The sequence below is a fragment of the Melanostigma gelatinosum genome (genome assembly GCF_949748355.1).
Source record: "Melanostigma gelatinosum genome assembly, chromosome: 11".
Classification (NCBI taxonomy): domain Eukaryota; kingdom Metazoa; phylum Chordata; class Actinopteri; order Perciformes; family Zoarcidae; genus Melanostigma; species Melanostigma gelatinosum.
Genome location: NC_136644.1, coordinates 4,240,939 through 4,267,859, shown reverse-complemented (window position 1 = coordinate 4,267,859; position 26,921 = coordinate 4,240,939). Strand labels below are relative to the sequence as shown.

General features: G+C 43.9%; 1 protein-coding gene across 2 annotated transcripts in view; it reads right to left on the bottom strand.

Annotated features, from left to right (window-relative positions):
* The window catches only part of LOC306784662 (phospholipid-transporting ATPase ABCA1-like), a 33,651-nt gene extending 7,248 nt beyond the window's left edge, over positions 1-26,403 (bottom strand). The window contains exons 1-27 of one of the 2 annotated variants that reach the window (XM_079278726.1): positions 26,277-26,403; positions 22,333-22,441; positions 21,064-21,157; positions 19,957-20,098; positions 19,652-19,770; positions 15,722-15,843; positions 13,601-13,792; positions 12,300-12,389; positions 6,564-6,807; positions 6,286-6,425; positions 6,074-6,190; positions 4,820-5,014; positions 4,272-4,480; positions 4,002-4,178; positions 3,684-3,906; positions 3,319-3,540; positions 2,990-3,194; positions 2,757-2,870; positions 2,388-2,562; positions 2,137-2,268; positions 1,899-2,038; positions 1,653-1,790; positions 1,326-1,555; positions 1,155-1,227; positions 817-1,019; positions 626-677; positions 305-418 (exon numbers count right to left, since the gene is read on the bottom strand). In XM_079278726.1, the coding sequence (XP_079134852.1) occupies positions 305-418; positions 626-677; positions 817-1,019; positions 1,155-1,227; positions 1,326-1,555; positions 1,653-1,790; positions 1,899-2,038; positions 2,137-2,268; positions 2,388-2,562; positions 2,757-2,870; positions 2,990-3,194; positions 3,319-3,540; positions 3,684-3,906; positions 4,002-4,178; positions 4,272-4,480; positions 4,820-5,014; positions 6,074-6,190; positions 6,286-6,425; positions 6,564-6,807; positions 12,300-12,389; positions 13,601-13,792; positions 15,722-15,843; positions 19,652-19,770; positions 19,957-20,098; positions 21,064-21,157; positions 22,333-22,398 (3,928 nt within the window). In that variant the 5' untranslated portion in view covers positions 22,399-22,441; positions 26,277-26,403. The remainder of the gene's footprint in view (positions 1-304; positions 419-625; positions 678-816; positions 1,020-1,154; positions 1,228-1,325; positions 1,556-1,652; positions 1,791-1,898; positions 2,039-2,136; positions 2,269-2,387; positions 2,563-2,756; positions 2,871-2,989; positions 3,195-3,318; positions 3,541-3,683; positions 3,907-4,001; positions 4,179-4,271; positions 4,481-4,819; positions 5,015-6,073; positions 6,191-6,285; positions 6,426-6,563; positions 6,808-12,299; positions 12,390-13,600; positions 13,793-15,721; positions 15,844-19,651; positions 19,771-19,956; positions 20,099-21,063; positions 21,158-22,332; positions 22,442-26,276) is intronic. The other variant, XM_079278727.1, reaches the window with a different exon arrangement.
* Between the last annotated feature and the right edge of the window lie 518 nt (positions 26,404-26,921).

Sequence of the window (26,921 nt, the reverse complement as noted above, 5' to 3'; positions counted from 1 at the left end):
TACACATGAGCAAACTCATCTTATCTGTGTCCTGATTCTGTAATATTGCTAATAGGTTGTCTGTAATTGCAATTTCACTGGCACAAAGCAACTGATTCGTATGCTTTGCAACATAAGTCTAGCTTTCTATGAAGAGAAACTGCACTTTTTCTCCACTCAAATCTGGGATGTGATGTATTTTTTACTAAATATCTTTACATATTTTTGGTGAAATACACCTTCAGGTGCAAACAAAGGGCAAAAGCGACGATAGCAACAATACGGTCGCTATCATTGCATTGCATGCTGGGTAGTGCAGTTCTACCTGGGTTACCTTCAGAGTCGTTGAAATCAAAGTCGTCCTCGGTGAAGGGCTTCAGGCAGCTCTGGTGGTCTCCAAATGCATGATGGCGACGAGTCCTGGTCGGCACGACTCCATCTGCAGCCACACGAGGGTCAACATGTTACTATTGAGTTTCAAGTCTTCTGTTTTGTATGAAGATAACCCCCACAATATTCCAGTAACCTAAAAGCAAGTACCGATGCCGCTAATAGACGTTTATAACAGGGGCGTAACAATGCTTTCTTAATTCAGATGTGAAGTGTTTAAGTGCTGTGAATCTTTAAAATGCATCATAAATCTCACCTGAGAGCTCAACAGCGTCTACTCCACTGTCCTCAGCCACTTTCAAGAAAATCTGCAGAGTTGGAAGACACGCGCTTTAAACATTGGCAGAAGCATGTAAACAACAAATCAAACATCTGATTTTTGTCCGTTTCATTCTACTTTCGACAGCGTTTAATATGAAAGTCCCACTTAGACCAGCTGCTCCTTACCTCCTCCAGGGTGGTATCAGATATTCCATAGCTGGATATTCCCAGGTCGGTAAGTCGGTCATCCAGCTCGTGGAAGAGCTCTACAAAGGCTCCGTCTTTAGCTGACTGGTAGGGCAAGACATAGGTGATTTCATGGCCAACGTCCTCAACCAGGCGAGCCTCGTGGACATGCTTGAATATCAGGTTGGAGATGAGGGACACATCTGTGGTGAAGAAAGCGTGAGAGATTGGTGAGAGGGAATGATGAACCACCAACATCTTATATGCCTTTCAAAGTTCATTTTACAGGAATAAACATGTGTGCCTTTAAAGTAGCCAACTTGAATGTCTGTTCTCACCAATAGTGGTGGTTTCACTCTCTGGTTCGCTGCCCAGACCAGCATCTGAACTGCTCTGTGATACACTGTCCTCCTGAACCAAAGACAAAAGTTAAGTTAATAACACTATAAAGGGAGACAACTTCTCTTGTAGCTTTTAAAGACCCGTGTTCTCTGTAACATCTCTCTAACCTTCTCGGCCTTCTTGATGTAGGACACGGTGCTGGCAGAATTCCTGCAGGACTGAAGTGTCAAGTCATAGTCTCTCTTGACCAGGGTCAGGTAGTAGCCCGTGCCCAGCTGGGTCTTCAGGAAGAGCGAGGAGCCCACGCAGCACAGCTTTCCGTGGGAAATGATGGCGATGCGGTCACCCAGGATGTCGGCCTCGTCCATGTGATGAGTGGACAGGATGATGGTGCGGCCTGATGAGGAACAGAGGGACAAATTAAAATTACAAACTCCAGAATTCCAGTTATTGGAAGTAATTTATAACCTTTACCGACTATCAGTTGTTCTTACCTTCTCTGTATTTAAGCAGCAGGTCCCAGATGCCCCTGCGTGCGTAGGGATCGACCCCAGCAGTAGGTTCATCCAGGATCACTACTTTTGAGCCCCCAACAAAAGCCAGGGCCACTGACAGTTTCCTCTGCATCCCTCCTACAAAGACAACAGGGAGTTAAGACCGTTTTTCAACGTGAAAATCTCTGTATAACAGGACTTGTGAAACAACTAAAAGGTAAAGAAATGTAAAACAATCGAACTGACCGGAGAGCGTGCTGGTGCGGGCATGTCGTTTGTCAGGCAGTCCGACATCGTTCAAAATTTGTTCCATCTCAGCCATTACCTTCTCCTCCGACAGCCCCTTCAGACGGGCGTAGAACCAGATGTGTTCCTCCACCGTCAGCCTGGATTACAGCAAAGCAACCAATCAAACAGTTACCAAATGCACAAGAACGCCACAAGCGTGCAAAGAATTCAGTCTTCGTTGCTGCTGTATACGTACATGCTGAAAAGTACGTTGTGCTGGGGGCAGACGCCCAGATTCAGCCGGATGGTGCTGAGTTCACTGCGGATGTCCTTGCCGTGGATGTAGGCTGTGCCAGATGTGGGTGGGAACAACCCCGTCAGGATTGACCTATGAGAGAGCAGGGAGGCACACAACAATCACCATTAACAGCTGAACCAACAGAGTAGATTTTAAAGTCTTTCAACTGGTTTCTAGATGAACTGCAGACAATGTGTGCATAATCTTACATGGTTGTGGTCTTGCCAGCTCCATTGTGGCCGAGGAAGGAGGTTATCTGTCCCTTGTAGAACCTCAGGGACAGTCCGTCTACAGCCAGCTTTTTTCCATGGCTGTAGACCTTCACCAGATTCTCGATGTAAACACCTGGCTCGATGTGGCTCGGCTCTTCCTCAATGCAAACAGCTGCGGGGGGGGAAAAAAGACAAGGACAACAGCAGTTAATAAAAGGACAAAAGCTGAGGTTTCACTGGACACATAAAGGGAAGGATCATCCATCTGCATTTGAAACTTGAGACAATTTTCGCTGATGGTTTTATTTGTGAGAATTCCTTCCAAAACAGAAAGAGAAATAAAGCGCAATGAGGTTTTTCTTGTACCGTCAGAGTTGCCCTTCTTTGACAGAGGGGTGGAGATGTTTGTGTTTTCTTTCTCTCCGCACCAGTACGACTTAGTGAAAGGGAAGTACCAAGGCCTGGGGATCCCATACTGACCTGGAATAGAGTCACATTTTCAGTACTGTCCATCAAAACAACCCTGACTATTTAACCGCACATCGATTCAGCACTTTACGGAAAAAATACCACAACCATAAACCACATCCACGACTCACCAGGGAACACAGCTTCGATGTACCAGGTCATTATTCCGTAGAGCACAGCGTCGAACAGCATGAGGGAGATAGAGGTGGTCAGGTTGTAGCTGTCCTCCTCCAAAGGGCTGGCCAGCAGGTTCGACCACTGGATACCCACCCCTTGCTCCTCAAACAGGGCAAAGTACTCACAGCCAAAACCAAACGCCACAGGAGACAGCAGACTCTGTGAGAAGAACAAAGAAGCCGGAGTTTAGCGGAGGCAGAAAAACAACTGGACGCAACGCTCAACACATGCTGTACGTATTAAAACGAGCATTATTCAATTCCTTCCACACACACACACACACCACGGTAAGTTTTCCTCCGAAGCCAATGTAGTCTTGCCAGGCGACACACAGCACGTAGGGCAGGTAGAGCGTGAAGTATATGATGCCACCGCAGGCAGCTGCCAAGTTGGCACGAGAGAACAAAGTGCTGATCAGGAAACACTGCATGATGGTGACAACGCCGAAGGATGCCAGGAAGAGAAACACCACGCCTGGGTCACTGTAAGGCAGCAGGTTTCCCATCTGAAAAGGGTGGCAGGGGGGGGGGGGGGAGAAAAGAAATTAAATACTTTATGATGCCACTTGTTTTCCACAATTTGGTGACATTCCTGCAGGATGACAAAGAGTGTCCCCGTGTGTATGTGTGCGTCTGTGGCAACACCAACCTTCAATAACACCACCAACAAGCCGGCGCTGATCAGGAGCGGGATCAAGCTGCTGATGAACCAGCTGAGCCACAGGGTGCCGTTGTTCAGCCCCATGATCCTCATGGTCTCTTTGAGCCGCGCCTCCTTCTCGTACACCACGCCCTTGATGATGATGGCTACCGAGTACATCCACGCCAGGGTCATGAAGAGAGGCATGGACCGACTCATCACTCGCAGGAACCTGGAAAAAAACAAGAAGTAAAAATTGGTTATGCAGGTTTTAAACTAACTTGACAGTGTACGTTGCGATTATATTCTTGTACATTGGTCACTTACATGTCGTCAACATAGCAGGGGTAGGGCATCTGCTGAATGTAGACGCCTGTCTTCTCCTTGGTGCCAGTGATGGCTCGGATGATTCCGTGCTCGATGACGTCCTGCAGGTAAGAAAATCCGCCCCAGATGTACCGAAGGTCCTCGAAGGGGTCTGCCCTGGGACCGGGGTCCCAATAGCTGCAAAGCAAAATAACAATGGGTGAGCTCATGAAAAGCAAAAGATCTGCGAAGGGTCTGTAATTCAACAATAGCTAGGGCGCAGCTTCTCACCCGTCTTTAATCTTGTTCGTCCTCTCCACGTTATCGATGTCCATGCGGATCTTATAGTCGACGTTGGGAGGCAAGTCGGTGCTGTTGCTGTGGGCGAAGCCAGGAAACACGATTCCGGCCCAGAACTTCTGGTTGTTCAGGAGACCCAAGGACTTGTTGACCAGCCTCTCCTCATTAGCTACCGGCTCCAGCTTGTCCAGGTTCACACACTGAAAGGGGGAGAGAGGGGTTACGCCATGTTTGACTCGGAATGAAGTCGCATTCGCGTGAGGTGTTGTGGGGTCTAACTAGTGCATGAAGGTCTTCGTCACACAGCTAGAGAAGGATGGAAAATGAACACATGTAATGACTTCTTTCCTGAATAAGATAATCTCTTGAGCAGCAGACCCTTTTGGGTGTCCGTTTCTTTGAAGTCAAGCTTGGTTTGGTATTTTACGCACTGAATACGTTTCCTGTAAGAGACTCGCCATCATTGCACACACACACACACACTGCTTTAGCAGAGCATGTCAGTGGTGCTGCATCGGTGTGATGCATCCTGCACTAACCTCCATGAAGCGGGAGATGGTCTGGATGGCCTGGTCGGTTTCGTTGAAGACGTCTCTCCAGGTGTAAGTGGATCCCGCGGGTCTTTGGTCCTCCGAGACCTTCATCAGGAAGGCCGACACATCCGACACACGCCACTCAGTCTCGCTGAGCTGGGCATTAAAGAACGCAGCACTGGCGTTATTCTGGAGCATCGTCTGCAAAGAGGAAGGTTTGTATTGTTTATTATAGAGAGTCAATTACTTAGAAGTAACGATAAAGAAAAGCTAAAACATTAAAGAGGATACAGATGAACATCTACTGATTCCCTAAACAACAAAGCAGAACAAAATAGAACTCAGCTTTAATTGTATACAACGAATTAATGGTGTTCTGATTGGTTTTAGAGGTCTGGGGCTCTTTATATACAGTTAATGGTCTTAGCAAAAATCTTATTTGTGAAGGTATTTTACAGTACCACCTTTCGCCACTAGGCGGAAGTGGTACTGATGTAATTTACATCGGACACTTGGAGTTGTGGCAAGCTGTGAAAAAAACCAGACACATTTCCAGCCAGGAAGAGCCATGTTATGAACTATGTGCCATCTGATACAGACTTTTTAAATGGCTCATTCTATTGGAGTGACTGTAATTTTATACCCGTAGATCTATTTGTAGATCAAGCCGTCCTGCGTACAAGAAATCAACACTTTGCGTGCTTGTCCCTGCGCGATGTGACCGACAGATTGTTTAAATGAGGACGACCCGGGCTTGCGTGTTAGTTTCACACTGGTGCCAGAGGCATATTTTAATATCACGCTGAAAAATCCCTCCATGCTTTGTTTTAATTAATCGAGTTTCATGGTTGACCTGAACCTGTTGGCCCTTTCGGGTGACTTGTCTGTCTGCACTCTCTTGTTCGTCTCACTTTTACCCAAAAGACACCAGTTAGTATGAAAAATGGATTACTCTTGGCCTCGGTCCTCTTTCTCCACACAGTACGTTTATCAACCCGTGAAGAACCCACAAGAGGATCATATCCGACATAAAGGGTCAGATCTTTGTTAATATAGTCATAACATGGCCTCATACTCCAGCAGCCTGGTTGGTGCACTCTACAGAAGCTTCAGTATGGTCCTTCACATCAGACACATACTTATATTGCACTTAGATGCACAGATTACCATCTTAAACCCCCTCATGTAAACAGGAAGAGGACAGAGAACACAGCTCTGATATGTGTGTGTGTGTGTGTGTTGGCATTGCGTCCCACTCACCCTGACCATGTCCATTTCCTCGCCATTCTCCAAGAAGTTCCAGACTTTGGGTCTCATCTCGTCCCACATTCCTCCAAGGTCCCTCAGCACACCGAACTCCTGGAAGGTCTTATTAACCTGCAAAAGACACAAACACGCTCAGCCTTAGTCAATGGGGGTTCACTCGTGATTCTGATGGAGGTTCACATGAGATGAGAGGGGCCTCTTTGTACCTCGTGGATGATTCTCTGTGTGGCCGGAGTATCTGGGGTGTACAGGATCTTCCCCATGAGCAGAGGCTTCAGAGCTCTCCAGATCATCCTGGAAATGGGGCTGGACTCCAGGCTCCGCATCATGTTGTTACAATAGGGAGCTGGAAAATAAACACACGCATTTTGAGTCTTAAACATTGTCTGTTCTGTGTAAACGGTAAATTGGCAGGGACTCTGGGAAAAGTACTTCTGATGAGGAAATACTTCTGATGAAAGCACAAAGTGGGGTCGTTTCTTACTGGAAGAGTTGTCGTAAGCTGCGAGGGGGTCAGTGTCGCTGGTATTGCCATGGTTTCCGAACAGGGCCTTGTAGTTGTTGTCCTCGTACCAGTTGAGAGACTTGATTTTGAGGCCGCCTCCCTCGGGGTGCCCGCAGACGATACGTGAGACGGCCTGGTACATCTGGTTTGGAGAGCCTGTGGCATTTGCAGTTAAATACTGGATCTCCTTACGCATGTCCTTCCAACTCTTCATACCGGCAAGCTGGAGGGAGAGACACAAACAGAAACGTTAGCATGATGAAGGCTGGAAGTTAGTCAGTAAATATATCTTTCAAAGTCCAAACTTTGATCGGCTGGAGGATACAAATACACACAGATGCATCTTCCAGACCCATGAAGCACATATTGCCTTTAACCATCAGACAATCTAATATCCAAGTCATTAATACTCTCATTCTGGTATTTGTGGCTGTAGGTGTCTTTTACGATCGCACTTTAAGGTGATTTTAAATACATGGATTATATAAAAGTTGTACTTTTTAAACAAAGGAGAACTTTGCAGATAATGATTTTGGTCTGAGAATTCACTCATGTCTGTGAAATTAGTCCAAGATGACATCAGAACCAGGCCTCTCTGTACCGTCCAGGAGGTCGCTGAACATACTGCCCGTCATATCTGCACATGCTTCTTCCTTCAGGGTCTCATGTGTCTCATGTACTATAGCTCAGCGTGAGAAGTGTTAATAATATGGCTATCACCTGTCACAACAGAGGCAGCTTATATGCACCCTGTGTGCGTGTGTGCGTGTGTGATGCTGTGGGTTTGAAGTTATTAAAGGTTATCACATGCACACTATGAGTGGTATTCATGGCAGTCAAGTGGAGACACTTAGTCGTCTGCCTGACCAAGCTAAATTTAACTGGCGTACCCAGTCCTATCTTTCTCCTCCTGTGTGTGTGTGTGTGTGTGTGTGTGTGTGTGTGTGTGTGTGTGTGTGTGTGTGTGTATGCGCATTTCTCTCTAGAGGAGATGTAATCACACCCTTTCTAATATAAAGTGACTGATCATGTATGGTCATGAAATGTCTTAAAGTGTCTTAAAGTATTGTCCTGTACTCACTGGTGTTATTAGGTTGTACGTTTCCACTCTGCAGCTGTTCCTTTATCACACAATTCTCAATGCTGGAGGCCATGTAGAACTCTTGCCTTGTTATCACACTGCAGCCACTAAGCCACTGTTATACTCCCATGTATTTGTTTTATTTTCTTGTGGCAAACATTGTGGTTACGTTCCCAATGACTACAAAACAGATTCCTCTGGTCTCACGAGAAGCTGTCAGGCTGAAGGGAGCAGGGAGTTGACACAGCCACTACAGGTCAAGACAAGTTGCCACAAGTTCCCCGTCGATGTCTCGAAACTGGTCAACTGTACAAGCAGTTATGTTACCAACTCGTGATTGGGAAGGAATGAAAGGAGGAGTTTTGTGTTCTTTCGTGCAAGTGAAACAAAGAAAAAGGCGAAAGAAGTGGGGGAGCTTTTGTTGCCTAGGCGTGAAACGCGGGAGGGCTTACGATCAGCTCAAGCTCTGACCTGTGAAAGACGGAGGCTGAGAATATCACACCTTTTCCTTAAGGTCAGAGATAGATGACAGAAGCTGAGAGACAAAGAAAGAAGGGAAGACCATGGGACACTGCAGCAAAGCAGGAGGTGGAAATGAGTGCAGAAGGCACGAGAACAAAGAGAGGTTACTATCGGTCGTTCTCCTAATAGGCAAACCGCCGCAGGCTCCATAAGTAGAGCGCTATTATTCAGACAAGTGTTGCTGTGTACACACTTACCACACAAACACATTCATGGTCGGAAACGTTTCAGGACAAACAACACCGTTTTCTCTGTCGACTTTGTCATTTCAAAATAAGCTGTCCAGTCTGCAGCGTGTAACTGTTATTCTGCCCGTCAACAAGATATTCAACACTGTTTTCCGTCAAAGCGAAAATGTGAGACTTGGAGAACAGTTGTGTCTCAGATCACTGACACGCACGCACACGCACACACACACACGCACGCACACACACGCACGCACACACACGCACCCTGAGATCGTTCTGTATGCAGTTGCTTTGCAGCCACATCAAACCGCTTCCTTCCTGCCCTTTCACATGCAAAGAACTGGGTGCAATAATACGTGTGTTGTGTTGGACTGGGTGCATATCTGAGCACAACAAACTGCTCTCTCGGTAGACCACTAACACTTTGAACACGAACACTTGAGCACGAACACTTTGAACACTTCTGAACACTTTAATTCATTCACCTGGTGCAATATCTAATCCGTGCAATCCCGTGCAATATCCAATACGTTTAAGTATTGTCTTATATTTTTATTCCGTCTGTATATTCTGTATATACTGGTATATTTAATATTCTTCTTTACTGTCTTATTTCATGACTGTTTACTGTTTAGTTTATTATATTACTTGATTTTTATCTTTATGTTTTACTTGTGAGCAATGCTGCTGTAATCCTGTAATTTCCCCACTGAGGGACGAATAAAGGATTATCTTATCTTTCTGTCGTCGGTGTTCATGCGAGGCTGCCTGTGTTTGTTAATGCATTGACAAGGTCTCGGGGTGTGCACAAGCATTTGTTACATTATGTTCTCGTAAGTATGCGTCTTCACCACTTTATTGCAAGAGGCTGATAGAGACCTCAGCCACCATTTTCTTTCTTTCTTATGGTGTCACACACACGCACACACATAGAGCAATATCTTCCAACGGTGTTTTTTGTTTTTGCTACTGTGTGTGTGTGTGTATGTGCAACCGACTGTGCAACAGCCTGTGCTGAGAACGCTTTTGTGTGACTGAATACGTGTGTCCTTCAGGATGATTCCCATGTTAACTTGGGTGATTAGGTGAGAAATACACACGCACACGCACCCACACACACACAGCAGAAGAGGATTGTCCCAGAGTAACCTGCTAGCAGAGCCTGTATGAGGTTACTAAAGTTCAAGTTTCCATTCCAGCACATAGCTATTTAGACGAGAGCAGCTCTGGAGACAATCATATGTAAAATTGTTAACATGAAGTGATACATTTGAACTCCATCTAAAGCAGGTTGTGAACTGAATATTCTAAGACTTCAGAGTTCGTCTTGGGTCCACTCCTGCTCAATCGAACAACGGTAACCCACTCAACGTAAAGCAGTAAAAGGCAAACAGACGTCTGTGTAAAGCTGTTACATTAAATTACATATCTTTGTATTCTGACCATATAAAGAGAGTCAACTGAATTTAGAGATTTTGATCAAACTCGCGTCCAGATATAAAGTGGTAGATTTTTACGTGATGACAGCGATCGGGCAGCGGGAAACTAGAGTTTATTCACACTATCTCTACCGAAGATATCTCTACGTGAAGATAAATGTCACTAATGTTTCCGAGAAGTTGATGTTGATTAAATCAGTATGCATTTGTTAAAGGGGAAGAAATAAATTACATTTTTTATTTCACCACCACTCATAATGAAGAATTCAGTACAAGATAATGTAATAGTTCGGGAATGAGTGAGAAGCCGGATGATTGGAAGTTCAAATCTCCGCACTTAGCTAAACAAAATAATCTACTTACAAACAGAGAAAAGGGTTCAGGAGAATAACGCACCCAATTAAGATTTAGCAACAATACATTTAAGAGCATGGATGGCTGTTGGGCAATATTGATTAGGAAAAGATGGACGATCTGCCACTTTTTCAAGTGCAACTAAACTTCTTTCGGATGCAGATGATAACTCGTGAGGAGATGGAGGTTCCTGTTACTCGAGAAAAAGAGGAAACGCATAAGTGCATTTCTCCATTCTGCCAAATCCACCTTATCCACCAACGCAAGCTAAGAAAACCAATATAATCTGCTAAAAGACAGGAAGTGCTATCACATCGGCAAACACACACACGCACACACCCAGCTGGGTCTATGTTTTGCCAACCTAGCAGAGCTGGAGCCTGAGAGAAAGGGGGTTGTGTGTGTTGTGCGCGTGTGTTTGCACCAGCGACCGCAGCCCCTCTCCTCTCGTTCTACATTCCAGCAGCTCCGACTCGGCGACATTGGCTTAAGTCTGGCATGCGAGTGTGTGAGCGCATATATGTACTCGGGGTGGGGGAAAAAATCGATACAACATAGTATCGTGATATTTTGCGTGGCGATATTATATCGATACATGGACGCCAAGTATCGATTTTTTATTTTATAAACTGTAACAAAATTATTATTTTCTTTATTTTTTTTGGAAAAATCAAATCAATTGCTTTTTCAGTCCACTAGATGGTGCCGAGTTGTTTTCTGGTGAGGTCAGCAAAGGTCCTGGGTCAGCGTGATTGGTAGGAAGTTGGTCAAAACAAACGGGGTTAAATCTGCCAACAGCAGCTGTTCATGGGGAGAGTGCAGCGCATAACTGTCTCTCTGCCCTCGACGTCCACGCATCGCAAGTTACACTGAGTTATATAACTATTACATCCTACTTATATCAGTTATAGTTCATATACTGAGTCCACACGTTTGCAATTGGTTAAGTTGGACTATGTAGTAATACAAACAGTTTGTCAGGTTCATGCTACATTTATGACATTGTTGGTCAGTCTGTCTGCTTGACAATCCTATTTTGCTGCAATAAAAATGACTGAAGTGAGATGAACAGACTGAAAACTTTATCTTATTAGATAAAACATGTTGACACAGTTTTCCTTTGGGGAAATCATTTGAAGTTGAAAAAAGTAATAAATCGCAATATATGTTATCACAATACTCGAGAATATCGCAGTATCGTGAAAGTATCGTGATATATCGCAGTATCGTGATAATATCGTATCGTGACCGAAGTATAATTATTAAGTAATTAATGAATTAATAATTAAGTATAAAGATAATATCGTATCGCGAGATCTCTGGCGATTCCCACCCCTAATATGTACATGTGTGCTCTCGACACCACTATTTCAAACCGCTCGTTCTTATTTAAGCTTCAAACTAGAATTACCTCCCCGCGGTTGTATGCCTGCGCTCACTGATCAAGTTGCATCTTGATGCAGTCTGATCAAAATGGCATCACTTCAACATTTTTGTGTGACATTCTCATAACTAGCATCCCTGAGGACGTGTGGGCCAATTTCTAAGAAATCCCCTCTCGGCGTATCCTGAGATATCATGTTCAAGAAAAAAAACAACAACCCGAAAACATAATGCCTGCTGTAACAAAGGCCTAACAAAAAGGGGAATGTGATCCAGAGAAAATCCAAGCCCACGGTGGTAGGACAAAGCCTCTATTAACAATTTCTGAATGTTGAAATGACTCATGCGGACACGTAATGACATTATTCACTTTTACATGAGGATTACCTGCTTTGCTCTTTGCTCCTGTTAAACCCATGAAGCACTTCTCCCTTTGTATGAAATTCCGTGAATCGCCGTGTGGGCGTATGTGTGTTTATATTGCCAATATGGCCCTGACCCAACTGCTCCAAACTTGTACGACTACATGAGACCCGTGCTGAAATAAATGACTTCACGGAGAACTGATTCTCAGTAAGGATTGATTTCAAACATTGCTACTGGAGGCTGAACTTTGGAAGTAAATATATCAGTAATCCTGTTTGTAAATGTTATAAAGTGAGTAGGTTGTGTGTGTGTGTGTGTGTGTGTGTGTGTGTGTGTGTGTGTGTGTGTGTGTGTGTGTGTGTGTGTGTGTGTGTGTATCTACCTCCACGGCCAGTGCTCCCAGGCTCTCCAGAAGAGTGCCGGTTGCAGCCGAGACTTCCTGAACGACTTTGGGGTCCGACTTCACATCCTTCTGTTAGACAGAAAAGGCCATGTTTACTATGCAGCTGAGATTTTTACACTGTATTGTTGGTTCCTGTGCACAATTAAGACATCCTGAAAAAAAATACATACAATGAAACAGAAAATGGAACAAAATATATGTTTGTTGTCCATTAATTGCTTGCCATTTACCGGTAGCTTATTTCAAATGATCTTGATCCGTTACTGTACTAACAGCGATACTATCTTCCATGTTTTATCCATTTAGACACTTTAGAATTAAAGATGAAGGTGAGAAGGGGAGGTAAAGGACAAATGGGAGAGAAAGAAGAAGAACAATATTGGGTTGAAAGGTGAACGGAGAGGCGAGTAGAGAAAGAACAGGCCAGCGTAGCTTTCACCTCCTATGATCCCGTCTGTCAAACTGTTGTGTGTGTGTGTGTGTGTGTGTTCTCGTCTATCACACTAAGATAACGACTTCTATCCGTACACACACACACATACGCCCACACGCAGAGCAACTGAATGGGAGAACGTTGAGTCATGCAAGAGTTCTCTCCCTCACTCTTTTGCACAGTTTTGTGACTTTGGAAAGGAATTTTCCTTTCTTGCGTCAACATGTGGAGACTGAGTTCCGATAATAAAGAGGAAGAGTGTGTTTTTGGGCTGAATCTGGTCCGCAAGTGAGGCAGGAAATGATTTCTTCCTCATGTCGAGTGAGCAGCTTTTCCAACTTGCTGACTTGATAATGACACTCTTCCTGTGTCTGTTTGTTTCTCCCTCTAAAGAGAAGTAGGCCGACTAGCAGCAGACCGCAGAGGTTTTTTTTTTCACCTCTTGCCACTTCACCATCGTGACCCAAGTGTGGGTTTTTTGGGAAGAGGGCAGGCTGTTCTATAAGATACAGGCAGAGGAGAGGTCACGCTGGACAGGGAGGACAACGAGTAAAGAAAAACAAGGAAATCCAGAAAGCACAAAGTTTCACAGTAGGCAGAAAAGATGAGGGATCAGGGATTTACGTACGATGGTTGAATACGGCGTCTATCTTTTGCCCTATACAAACATTGAACCGCCTTGTCGCATAATATTAGTGTCACAGTCAGCGGATTACAATAAGTGTGTGACCAGACCAACCGTGTGAGACTGTGCACTTGTTCATGATGTAGTTTTAGTTGCTGGGCTTTGCTTTCTACGTTAAAATTCTGGTTGAATGTGTTCAACAGACTCAACAGATAAACTCACCCAAATGGGTTTGAAAAAGTCCAAGTTGGACAGGAAGTGGCTCTGGGCCTTGTTCAGCCAATCGCTGGAGGACTTGCAAATGATTTCTTGAATCAGACGGGACACGTTGCGGTCGGCAATGTGGACGAACTCCTCCAGGGGCGTGGTGTTACAGAGGTCCCGGAGATGGAAGCCGAAACCTTTGGTCAGCACCTGGACAGAGAAAAAGAAAAAAGAAAAGAGCACCGTGGTTGAGAAAGGGTAGAGATTATGAAATCACATGTGGACTCGATACTTTGGGAGGACAGAGGTGGAGATAAATAAATCCATAAAACATAACCAGTATGTCTGATTTAGTTTGGGACAAGAGTTGGACAACAAAGGGGCCCAAGGGACTGATTCAATAAACAATAACAAGCAAAGGCTCCTCCCAACAAATAATTAGAGGTGAGCCAGTCAATTATTCATATTTCCCTTCCACAAGCATAAAAAACAACAACTCTGAAACAAAGGAAATGCAAAGTTACAGAGGGGCCTTTATTCATAATGCTAAGTATTGCATTCATATTTAGGAGGTGAAACGGTTTGTGTTCTTGACTCTTTACCGATCGTCATTTATCAGTCCAGAAAGGTTATGTCTCTAAAACTTGTGTACAAAACAATGACGTCACAGGAGCTGAGCAACCATGAGGGAAAGAAATGTTCTGAATGTCAATGCTGGGGCTCGACAAGGATTTTCAGACGAGAAATGTCAACTTAAAATGATTTAACACATTACTCAGAAGAGGGAGCACAGCTGCGCACGTGCAGGCGGAGCAACAGAATGTTCTTTTATTTCTGGGACATCAGAGCATTCAAGGACTGGACAGAGGCTCTGAGATATTCTGAGTGTGTGTGTGTGTGTGTGTGTGTGTGTGTGTGTGTGTGTGTGTGTGTGTGTGTGTGTGTGTGTGTGTGTGTGTGTGTGTGTGTGTGTGTGTGTGAGAGACAGAGAACAGGGTAAGCACACTGACTTATCATCTAGATGTCCTTGACCAGTCTGTAGTATGATAGGCATGATGGAATAACACTAACTGTACACACACACACACACACACACACGGCTGGTAATCTTTTCATTGGAAAAACATCAAGGTCTACAGGAGTTAGTTTGGAGGAGTCTAAATCATACTAATCGCCTCATAGAGAACTGAAACAATATATTTTCCCAAAGAGATTATGATGATCATCTATTTATGGATTTGCTCTCATGCGTCTCAAACGATAACAGGGGCACAGCGATAATAAGCTTTCATTCCCTTCACTCCCCTCCTTAAACAATGCTCATAATGGCCGTCACAGACTAATGGATAGCCATCTTTGATCAATAGATCTGTCGGGGAGAACGGGATGGGTAGAAGAGAAGCTGATGGTGTAACGTGAGTTTGTTTTTGAGCCTCGGTCTTTGCATGCGAGGAGAAACCGAGGGAGGGGGAGGGTAAAAATGGAGAAGAGCAATCATGTGACACCAGCCCTCCAATTGCAAAGCAGGGATGATGTGCTGGAGCTGGTTGGGCGCTTTTTGTTGAGGTGGTCCTGAAGCAGGAAACTGAATCTGTCAATGCATGTGCGTGATAGATTAATGATATATAAACCTTGATTTGAATGAGAGGTGTGTGTGTGTTGACATGTGCATGGGTCTGCTGTGAAACAGATCACCGTGTCAGCTAGAAAAACTAAATATGCGCAGATTCCCCAAGAGAGGAATAAAACTAAGAGTCAAAAAGATGACAATTACTCAGAAAGAGACTTGAGAGAGAAATGTGGAACGCAGAAAAACACACACACACACACACACAGTGATTGGTGGTATTAAGAGCTGTGCCACGATAGAGTCCTGTGGCCCAACAGATGCTGTCGAGCCAAGGTCATTGGTTTTCTGCATGCGCACTGTGGGCAGAGGAGCGCGATTCTCTCACGCGGCAAGGACGAAAACGAAAAGGCCGCACACAACATATTTACCGTTTTTGTTGTCTGCCATCGGCATTCAACATTCATCTCAAAGCAATATCATCATCGACTGAAGGGTAAACGTTGAAGGACGGGAGAGGAGGGTTTTATTATTAAAAGGGGCTCAAACATTTGAAGTGGTAATGTTTCTACCTTCTCCAGATTGACGTCCGCCTCCAATATGTGTTTCAGTGCGTGATGAGGAAGAGAGGCGTTGTGGTGCAGGAAGTGGGAAAGGGTTTCGCTGTCTTGCAGAAAGTCCTTCAGCTTGAAACCTAGAAAAAAAACATACATAAGATAGAAGCAGTGAGTCAATCAAGCCAACTATGGGACACAAAACTCTCTTTGATAAAAAAAGATGTCTGTATCTGATGGTTGATATGAAACCAGGACTCGCGGCAGTGTTCCCAGCTTGATACACAAGAACATTCCATTTATTTGACACTGTACAGTTGGGCCGTGATCCATTTTCTCACGCAATGATCTTGTGAACAAAGTTATTAAATATGGCATCGAGTACACTTGTAAAGTGACATATATATATGATCGCTGATCGACCAGCACAGAACCACCCTGTCCTCTGACTGCACTCAAAGTTCAGAGTGTTTTTGTACTTTTGCTGCATTCCGAAGAAGTCAAAGCATTTCTGATACTGGCATGGTTGTGGGCACACTCACTCACTCACTCACTCACTCACACACACACACACACACACACAGCTCTCTTCTCCTCAGCTTTGAGTTTTGCACACCGGGGTTACTACAGGGCGTTCAACTTTGATCCAGATGCCGTGCCCCAGTCTTTCCATCTCTCTCTCTCTCTCTCTCCAACTCTCTTCCTTCGTAAATGTTCACCTTTTACCTACTTATCTCTACCCAGAGCTGATTCTTACCCGCTTCCTCTCCTCCTAAGTGGTGCCTGAACATGGCCAAAACTATGGGTGAATCAGCTCTACTTAAGAGGAGACAGGCAGAGACAACAGCAACATTCTTGCAGCCTGCAGGCTCATATTTTTGGTTCAACAGCGTGGTCTTTATCTGTTGTGTAACTGCACATGTGAGCATGGCTTGATGAATCAAACTTTAAAAGTGATTATTTCTCACTCTAAAGAAGTTCACGCATTCTTTTACTGCACTGGCTTATCGAGACGAATGTGCATTACAAAGAAAAATGCTGAGTTGAACTTTGATTGCTTATTTCAAAATATCTTCCTTCCCCCCCCCGTCCCTCTTGGTTGTCCTTCCCCTCATCTCCAGTAAATCTGTCTTTTAAAGCAATCATATGACCCACACACACGCAAACAGGAAGCACTCTGCTTCTACTGACCTGAACTTCCCCTGGGAGGAAGTGAAAGAGAACAGTGTGTTCCCAACCTCCCTCCGTGGCTGTGCACCAGAGTGTGTGCTTTTTTTGAGTTTGAGGTGTGATCCTTACCGTCCCTGCTCTCCGTGTGCACGTGTGTGTAATTGTGCACCTGTGCAACTCTCAGTGGTGAACGACCAGGGAGCGCTAATACGTTCTAATCAGAGTCCCAGTAGGAAGTCACAGCTCCCATGGTGCATTGCATCCAAAAGGCCCTCGAGGACAGAACAGACCGGATGGAAAGTCTAGCAGTACTTTGCGCAGTCAGCAACGGTGCGTGTTTATGTTCCGTTTCCTTGCATTGCCTTATCTGTGTGTGCGTGTTTGTCTTTGTTTGAACAGTCTTGAGTGGTTTAAATACCCGGAGGTATCAAGAACAGGGCGCTTTTCTGAAGTAGGACAACATAAGAAGGAACAAACACGGCTGGTTTTTCCTATGTCAGCATATGTAGCATTCCTGAATCCCAAGAAGTCTGATCAAGGAAAACAAATAATGGATGGAATTCGGACAGCAGTGGAATCATCCCACAAAAGGTGTGGACTGTTAAGTGCTGCTTTGAGGCAGTTGGAGGAGCAATAGCTTGCTGGGTTGCATCCGAGCCTGTCTGAGCACGTGTGTGAATCAGAGCCGAAATGTCTGCAAGGTGACGTTATTGCTCACTTCCACAAGGTGCTATTTAAGTGCGAGACTGGTCAGGTTGGAGAAATGAGAGCAAACTAAATGTTGAGCGCGACGTTTTGGGCTGAAGTTTATGGTTAAGGTGATGAGGAATGAATCCAATGATGGTATTCATACATTCAAGGAAATAAAAAGGGGAGGCACCGTCTCCATTTAAAAAGATTAGGCTCAGACACAATGAGCCTTTGGATCAAATGGAGTCCTTTAAAAAAGGAGCCAGACAGAAATGTGAGATGTTTTCCTCGATTGTGCAAATCAGGCTTCAGGCTCCCTTTTGAGAAGGCAGGTGGTGAGGTACGAAAGAAATCGGTGCTGTATGAAAAGCTCAGCATTGACAGTCAGACCCAACTTTATCTCTCAAATCATTTATCTATTTGGTATTAAGAACAGCATTCTCATGTCCAAAAGGCTGCACGATATTGATTTTCTTTCGTTCATCTATCTGCCATGTCACCCTGTACTGTCTCATGTGGCTCTTTGATCTCTGCCGTTGTTCCCGTAGTGTCCCGTCTGCAGCTTTCTCCTGCATCACACGCATGACTGTCCCTGCGCTACGTCGGCACATTGCCTCACGTGGGTTCAAGAGGGGAATATGGGATTGAGCATGACGCTGTGCGTTGATGAAATCAATTGTGATGGAGTGCACAGACGTGCTGTTAAAATAATGAAAGAGTCAGAGTAGATAACATGACGATACATTACTGTCATTGAGGAGTACATCCCACGCCACACAATCAAACTGAGGAACGTGTGGAAAACATTTTTTACAATTAAAAGTGAATAGAACCGATTTTATTTTGCTCTGATGTGTGATCTCTCTCTCTCTTTTCCCGGCCATGCTATGCTATGCTATGCTATGCTATTGCATAACGTAGTGTAGCTCAGGACTAGTAAAGCAGACTGAAGCCCAAACAACAAGAACCTTGATTGTTTTGCTTCGTTGCATAATTTCTGACGGTACATTCTGGTCAATTTAAACTTACATTAGGGTCTGATGTGGAACAAAGCTAATACCCCTTTATTTATGGAAACTAACTGATATTGCTGTAGCAAACGCAACAACAATGGAACGAAGCGGTCTAATTCAACTCACTCATTTCACTACACGTGTGTAAAGCCCTTTGTTGTGTTATTAGCCTCCCTTTTATACAATTAATGGGTTTTCAGTCCATGTTTTCCATTTTATTTTTGTCCTGGTTGCCTTTGTACACATGGTCGGCTGAAAAACAGAGATTGCTCCCAGCGTGCCTCCCGTTAATGTGTTTGTGTGAAGTAAAGTAAGTGCAGCTTCAACACAGCCTCCTACGTTCAGGTTGCTTTGCCGGAGTCACCAACAACATGCTATTTAAGAAAGACGGCCTTTCTCTGCTCCCAAAAAGCCAAGGTCATGGTTATAAATACCTCCCTCCTCCTTTTTCAAAAGCCTCTTCTACAAAACCCTGAGCATTAAATGTGAGGCCATGATTGAATGTGCCGGTAAAACTGACAGCAGACACACGTCTGACCGCTTCCTCGTTGACAGGAAGCGGCGACATTCTAGGGCAGAGCAACTCCACCTTTCCTACCAGATCTGTGCTCTGACTGTGTAATGGCTGTCTGGGTGGTCCACAATTTTCGGCTTGTCCTGTCGTGCACCAGAACGGAGAAGTGCAACACCCACTGGCTTCTGGGAGAGGGCCCCGCCGCCGGCTGGCAGGCGGTGATAAGGGAGCGGCGCGTTAGAGCTCTGAACACGCGTCTGAAGACTTTTGAGCTAGCATCAGCTGCGAGAGCGGCCTCGACAAGTCGCTTTATCTAGTTCTAACATGTTGATCATCCGTTTTTGGGCAATTTATTAATGTGCAGTGATTCAAGCTTCATTCACTTTGTACTAGTGTGAGTCACTCACTCAGTGAAACCCTATCTGCGTGTGCAGTTGTGTAGGAGTGTTCCCTTCTGTTTCAATGGATGAATGGGTGGCCAACGTGAATGGGCAGGTTGACTGAAGATCACCAGTTGGTCATTCAAAAACTATAATAAAAATGAAAAAGGTGTGTCCTTACGAGCAGTGTTCTTCTGCAGATTCCTGAGGGCCCTCAGCAGTCCCTTGTAGCCCTCGTAGCTTTTATCATTCTGCGTGTAGAGCAGGATCTTCTTGGCATCAGTGAAGAGACGGGAGATTCTGGAGATGTTCCAGGAGAGAGGGGAAAATCAGACACACTGTTTCACATCTCTCGAGAATGCCAGGCCTTCTAAAAGAATACATCTTGTGACCAATTTAGAACTATTATTCTAATAATAACAATATGAATACAAAGTGTCACGAAACTATTTTTCCCCTGCACTAAGTGAATACTTTGTTACTCACATAGAATCGTTGAAATTCCCCACCACCCCGGGACTCTCGCCTGGGGTAGGGTTCCGGAAGCAGGGGTTGTTGGCGTTGCAGATAATGCCTTGTACCCAGGGCAGGGCCCCCGCGGAGGGCATGGCCTTGTTAGGGAAATGGCCTGCAAAGGAATGGGAGAGCATACAATTTATACAATTAGTTTTATATCTGGACTTCAATATCAATAAAACAGAAACTGGTCTAAATGGAATATTCCAGACAAACTATTTATTCATACTTTAGATTTATACTTGAAAAAGTAGTTTGTTATTTAATAGTTCACAATAAAAGGATTTCCAACTCATTATAACCAAGGCAAGCTATGACACGTAGGCGTCTCCATTATCTGAACAATTGTTTGTACTCTTATCAGCTACCTTTATGGCCACTGCTACGATTTGCTGAGGTTAAGTAGCTACTATACTGAAGAGATAAGGGTAGATGGCGACAAGGAGGTCAGGAGTTGGAGTTTACTGGGTTATCTGGGTTCAAGCTGACTTGTGATACGTTTCTTATCAATGATTTTGTAACGAATAGGGGAACCGGCTCGGTGCACGACGATCCACATACAAGCTCATCGTGAATACATAACTATGTACAGACTGGAGTCAAACCCATCTGAATAAATGAACTACACATAACCATAGCTGAAAAACTGTTGCAGGAAACTTCCCGAAATTGAAGAAAAAACTTAAAATGAAGACTGGATTTCTTTGTTCGTGCTTCTGACCAGTGATAATCTTATTGAGTTGAAACGTGGTGAAAGTCATGAAACCACCAATTTCAGGAACTAAAGGTCCGATTACTTCTTTACACAGCGCAAACAAACGTTGGCAAATCCGACCGATCTTCATGTGGATAATAACATGGAAACCTTGGATGTCCAACATGTTGATCTAACCGAGCGGCAACAAATAAATAATGGCTAACAATAGAGAGTGGCAGAACAGTTGAATAACAGACTAATACTCATCAGAAGCATACTCTGAAAATCACAAAAAAAAGCTGAATTCTTGTGTTCGATGCGAATTAAGTGAAAAAAAGAATCTGTCAAGTAACTCCCTTCCTCTCTCCCTGTCTGCTTACATTCATGTTGCTCGTAGGGAGGATAATGTATCCGGACTGAGATCAGGATGAGGAAGATGAACAGGGGCCAGACGATCTCAATCAGCAGCTGGATCTAAGAGAGGAAGGCAAAAAGGATGAGGACACAAGTTAATCAGGGAAATAAAGGAAGGCTTGGGAAACAAAAACTTGTGAATCAAATGCGTTAATCACCCCTGAAAATAGTGACAAGTTGTCCTTTGTGCTTTGCAGTTTTTGTGTATTTTCAGTTCATCTCTGCTGCTTTAAAAGAAGTGGCGTGTGTGTGTGGGTGTGTGTGTGGAGGGGGCTGTCAGCTGTTGTCCTTTGTAAACAGTAATCCCACCATGGGTTTGGGTAAAGTACATGGGTTAATAAGGGGAGACAGAGCGAGAGGTCTGCCGGGTTTAGAGGACTATGTCCATCTGTCCCATATGGCCCCTCTACTTCAGCTGCCTGTTCCTCAGCCTGAACCAGCATGGCAGGAATAAAGACACCGTCTTAGAAAGCGCACTGTATCCCTTTGTTGGAAACAATTGCACTCAATGTCAAGCAGCCACAGCCGTCACTTTGAGGAGGAGTTTCTGCTCGACGGCCGACAGGCTCAATTGTATGCAAGATGAGCTTCCTCACATATAAAGGGGCGTCTACATGCCACAGCCTGGAAGTGTCCTTTGATTTACATAACTTTGAGCGTCAACCAGCACAAGATCATTGACTGGACAATGCATCAGACATGTGATGAGATGTGTCATCTCCACATCTTTGACTGACTCACTGCCGTCTGTAAACTGTAATGCTTTTCAGTCCAAGTGACTCGGAGGAGAATTACATCACTTCCATTGTTGTGGGCTGCGCACCCATTGGAACATGCATAGTTATGAGGAAAGACTCAGACCTCTACTGGAGAAATCACCTCTGATCTAAAGTCGATCCGTTAGAAATGTGACCGAGACGAAGCATTCAGGGGGAATCAGACAAGAGATTAGATGCCCCTCCGTGGTGCTTTTTCTTATTTTGGGAGAATACGTAATAATGTATGTGATGTTGACACTTTTGAAAGGAAAATTTAAAAGTAAAATGTCAGGTTTTCTTTTTTGGATCTTAAATTAAATGGAATAAACAAAAAAAGAATAGAAAAAAGAAAAAATATATATCATTATATAAACCAAAAGATAAGACAAATGATCAATTAATGGACTGTGTCCTTGTACTGTGTACTCATCCAGTCCATTGACTGATGAGTCAGTCATTTGAAGCACTCCTACTTACAGTCTGTCTCCGTCGGTAAGTGAAGTTCTTCCAAAGCAGTAAACCCAGTTGAGTGGAGACCGACATGTTGATGTCTTCCCAACCTCACTGAGCACACTCCAGCTCCTCACTGGGAACCCCAAAAAAAGACAGAGACAGAGAGAGAGAGAGAGAGTGTCAACCACTGCAAACGTACACATGTACTACATGCAATACCTGCGTTCACAGATTAAACACAGTCGGGGAACTAACACTCTGTAGTCCAGCTTCGTGTCTTTGGAAAAAGGAAGTTAATCCCACATCCATTGAAGCACGGCGCTGATGTGAAAGCAGAACAGAAAGTCGTTACATTAACAAACCGTAACCACATGCACGCAACTGCACCAAATATGGCTGTGACGTCCTGTTGATCGTGTCACAATAAGGCACGAGAAACAAGTCAAAAAGAGAACCTTTCATGAAATAAATGGAACAAAAATCATGATGGAAAAAGAGCAATCAGGAACACGGCACACATTACCAAGCTGCTTCTTCGTCTTATATTCTAAAAACCTGCTACGACTAAAACAAAACAGTGAATTGACGTCAGAAACAAAGAATCACTGCGGACAGAAAAACAAGCGTGATAACAGATTCACCTGTTGAACAAATGTGTTCTGAAACGCAGACCAGCCAGAAATACAGCAACACTCAGCAGATGAAGTCGCCCGATGACTGAGGACGGCTGTTAGCCTCCAGCAAATTCAGGTCCACTCGATGTAGACTCATCTGTCCAAAGGTCATACAGCTAAGCACGGAGGACGAGTGGGTGGTGGGCAGTTTGTAAATGTGGTGAAAGTTAACGGTAATCCTTCTGTCGTCACAATCTTCAACGTGTTAACTCCTCCGTGCATTTGATGTAAATGTTCTTTTACAAGAAAACATCCCTGCCTCCCATTGTTCAAACAACACCCTGATTAAACAGCCTTAGTGCTCAAAGTAATGTAATTAGAAGACACACAGTTACACAGCTAAATAGCACACCATTCCTCCCAATCACCTTTTCATGCCGAATTGTTTATTCCATTTGCAGATTCAGGAGTCCTTGGATTTGTGATCAGACGAAAATACACTAAATATGTTTTGCGACTTGGTGTGTTTTTTTTTTTTTTTTTACTTTGTTCTCTAGCTGGTAAGTCAAACCCAGAGGCCCCACAAATGTCAGGGAGTTACATTTGTAATCCTGTTTTCTGAGACAGACACTTGGCCACCGAGAGCTAAAAATCAGGTCAGCCACTCAAGACGGAGACCCGTAAGTCCTTTATTAAGGTCATCAAGCTTTACAGCACATGAGGAAAATATAGCGTCGTTCTTAAATGATCGTGTCATCTAAAGAAGAGAATTTCATGCAATATATTTCAAGCTTCATGGCTAGCTTGGAGGAGCAGTTGGAAGTCTTGAGAACAAAAAGGATCAAAGGGATTTTGTGCATTCTTCTGAAAGCCCTTTATACAGAATAAAGCTGATTGGTTGACACGGAGTGGACCGACGGCAGAACAATGTCAAGGACACGGTGATGTTCAAACATGATGCCCTCCGCTGATCATTTGCTTGTGGGTTGAAGTCCTGCCCCAATCAAATCATTGATCCAGACGTCTCTGGTTTTACACCCTATCTTCTCTAATGCAATCATGACAGCGCCGTCACATCCAAACCCGTCCCCGGCAGACTTCACTTGCAGCGTGAAAACTAATTTATAACATCACTGTCAGAACGTGCGCCTGCTCGCATTAAGTAACTGCCACAAAGACAGAGCGGTGGGTATCAAAACTAAATAAAATACAAATGTCAACTATATTTTTTACACCGGTAACTCGACTTTGTTGCAAAGAAATCCACCGTTAGTATGTAATCTGCTGTATTCAGTGAATCCAGTGGAATGCACGACATGTCGTAATAAAAGACAACAGGACCTTTGGGATGAACAAACAACACAGTGACCCATGCACGATATCTGCCGTACTAGGACATCTGTTTTCTCCGTGAGTCACCTGATTTAATGGCACAGCAGTCATGGCACACATTGTCAAACTGTAAAATACCTGCTGTAGATACCCTAAAGGACATAATTTAAGACACAAGTACAACACTGACCATTTGAAGCTGGTGATTTAGTAAGGGCACAATATAAATCTCTTAAAACTACCTTAGAAATAAAACCATATTGCTGTGGGCTTAAAAGACACAAACATAATCAGCACAAGCTTGTGCCAAGTCACAAGTTAAACATTTTCTTTGCTTTTAGAGGAGATGTGGCTATTCCAATACACTACTGCACAAATCCCATGAAATTAATGATGGAAAAAACACATTGTGGTCTGCCATGTTGCTGTATGTGTGGGTGGAAAACAACAAATCGCACCTTCGTCACATTTGACACGCAGTGAATGCTCTCTTCCTCTCCTCCTACAATTACGTCCCAATTTTTTTCCCTTTTGACTTTTGACGCCTGGAAGAAAATTGTGTCTCTACATTCTCCCCCCTTCATTTTGGGGGATTGCCATCCTTACATAACATCGTCCATGTGATTTACCCATTAAGAGAGCCAATTTCCTTCGAGCTTTGGATCAGCATGATTCTACTGGTGTTTTCTGCGGCACACTATCCGGGAAGCATGAGCCGACTTTTTGACGACTCTGCCCTCCGCGAATCGTCAGATTTTTGGACAACACTGTGGTGAAAACACGTCGCATGCAGAGATAACGCGGACTCAGCGGAGTGTTGAGCAGCACGAATGGTGCAGAGCCAGCGCGCCTCTAGCGGCACACTTACGAATCTTCACTTTTATACTTGTTTACCATCACTTCTCGCTCACGTGTATCGCACTCATACAGGATTTGTTTTTTTCTCATCTCCATCGTGTTTTACTTGACAGAGCATTGAAAATGGAAAAAATGATTAAATGAAGTTTTTTTTTTTTTGCTGAATGAAAACAAAGCAAATGTACGTCGACGTTGCACCAACACTGCAGCATGCACATGAATAAAAACACTAAAAACAACAATCTTTAAAAAAGGGGACATAAAACACTGACATGAAAAACAAGCTCCTGTTAAATTGTCAGTCATTAAGGGGCATCGTTACTGCGACCCGATGTCAACATTATGACAGAATATGTAAATGTTGCGTCTGACTGACTGATTTATAATCTATACTTTTGTTAAAATACTTGTGTTTCATTGTTCTGTTGAAATGAGGTTACTGTCGGTCATTCAGCTTCGCGATGCTGACCCAAAGCAACGTCAAGTCAGCCACATTGAGACGACGTGTCAGGTGAATGTGCTTACAGTAATAAGCTGCAACAAATGTGACTTGATCAAACTTGCCATTTAGTGCTGCTGAAATGTCCTTCTGCACCCGAACAACATAATTGGGGCTTTAAATTGAAGAGCATTGGGAGAGAATATGAACGCTTGCGTTTCACTCACTCTCTTCTTTATTATAAATATGTTGTATCAAACGTTGCCACAAAAAGGCTTTTATTTTCTAAAACCCTAACCGGAAGCACTGTGTTTGACTGTCGCGAGCTTGCTGCTGCTCCTAATCTCACAGTCGAACTCGAAGAGCCGACTGATTTAAGGATAAAAGAACAAAAACCAGCAAAGAAAACATTTGTCATTTTACACACACAACGGCATTGCCTTGACGTTTAACGTCCACTGAGCACAGTATAGTTGTTGCTGAACTTTGCGACGTTAAAACGACAAATAAAACAAAGAATTCGACTAATACATATCAGCAATTAACGCAGCATTCAACACCAACGTATTGTTTTTGACGTTTTTTCACTCAAAACCAAACACAGAACATTGAGCTGACAACATATGAAGGAATTGTGATGTGGAAATGGACTATCTTTTAACTGTAAAACGATGGCACACATTGTTGAGACCCCCCCGAGATAAAACAAAAAACTCCAAACTCACCAACCTCGATCGTGAACGGCGTTAAAATCCACTCTCTCTTTTCATAAATTGAATTTCTTCGTCAAGAACAACTTATAAAGGGTGAGTTACGTGAAACCCACTCCTCTACTGTTATGGTCCTCCGCTGATCTGTGTCTGACAAAACTGTGTTTTTTTCCTCCGCCAGGGTTTTATAGTGCCGCTCGATGCGGAGCAGAGCGGAGCGGCAGCAGAGGTAACTAACGGTCACCTTTGATGCTGCTCCCATATAAGGCAAGCACGTGCCCAGTCAAAACATGTCTTAAAGAGCCAGCCACACCTCACCCATTCAATTACTGTGAAGCTCAAGATGGTTGAAGGAAAATATGAATTTACCAATAAAACTAAGCCTTTAAGGCTGCACCAGAACTACTACTACTAATTCTAATCATCATATTTTAACAACTTAATTGCATTTAACCAACCCTGCAACAAAACATATGTTATATGTTTATATTTTTGTAAAATAGTTTGGTAGTTAGGTCTGGCAGATTTCGGATCAATAAAGTTAATTTATCAATATAAATAGTCACCAAAATGGTAAATAAGCTAGTTGAGAGGATTTATGGGTTAAAGAAGACATTTCAATATCTAATAATATACACGGAGCAATAATAATCCAACACT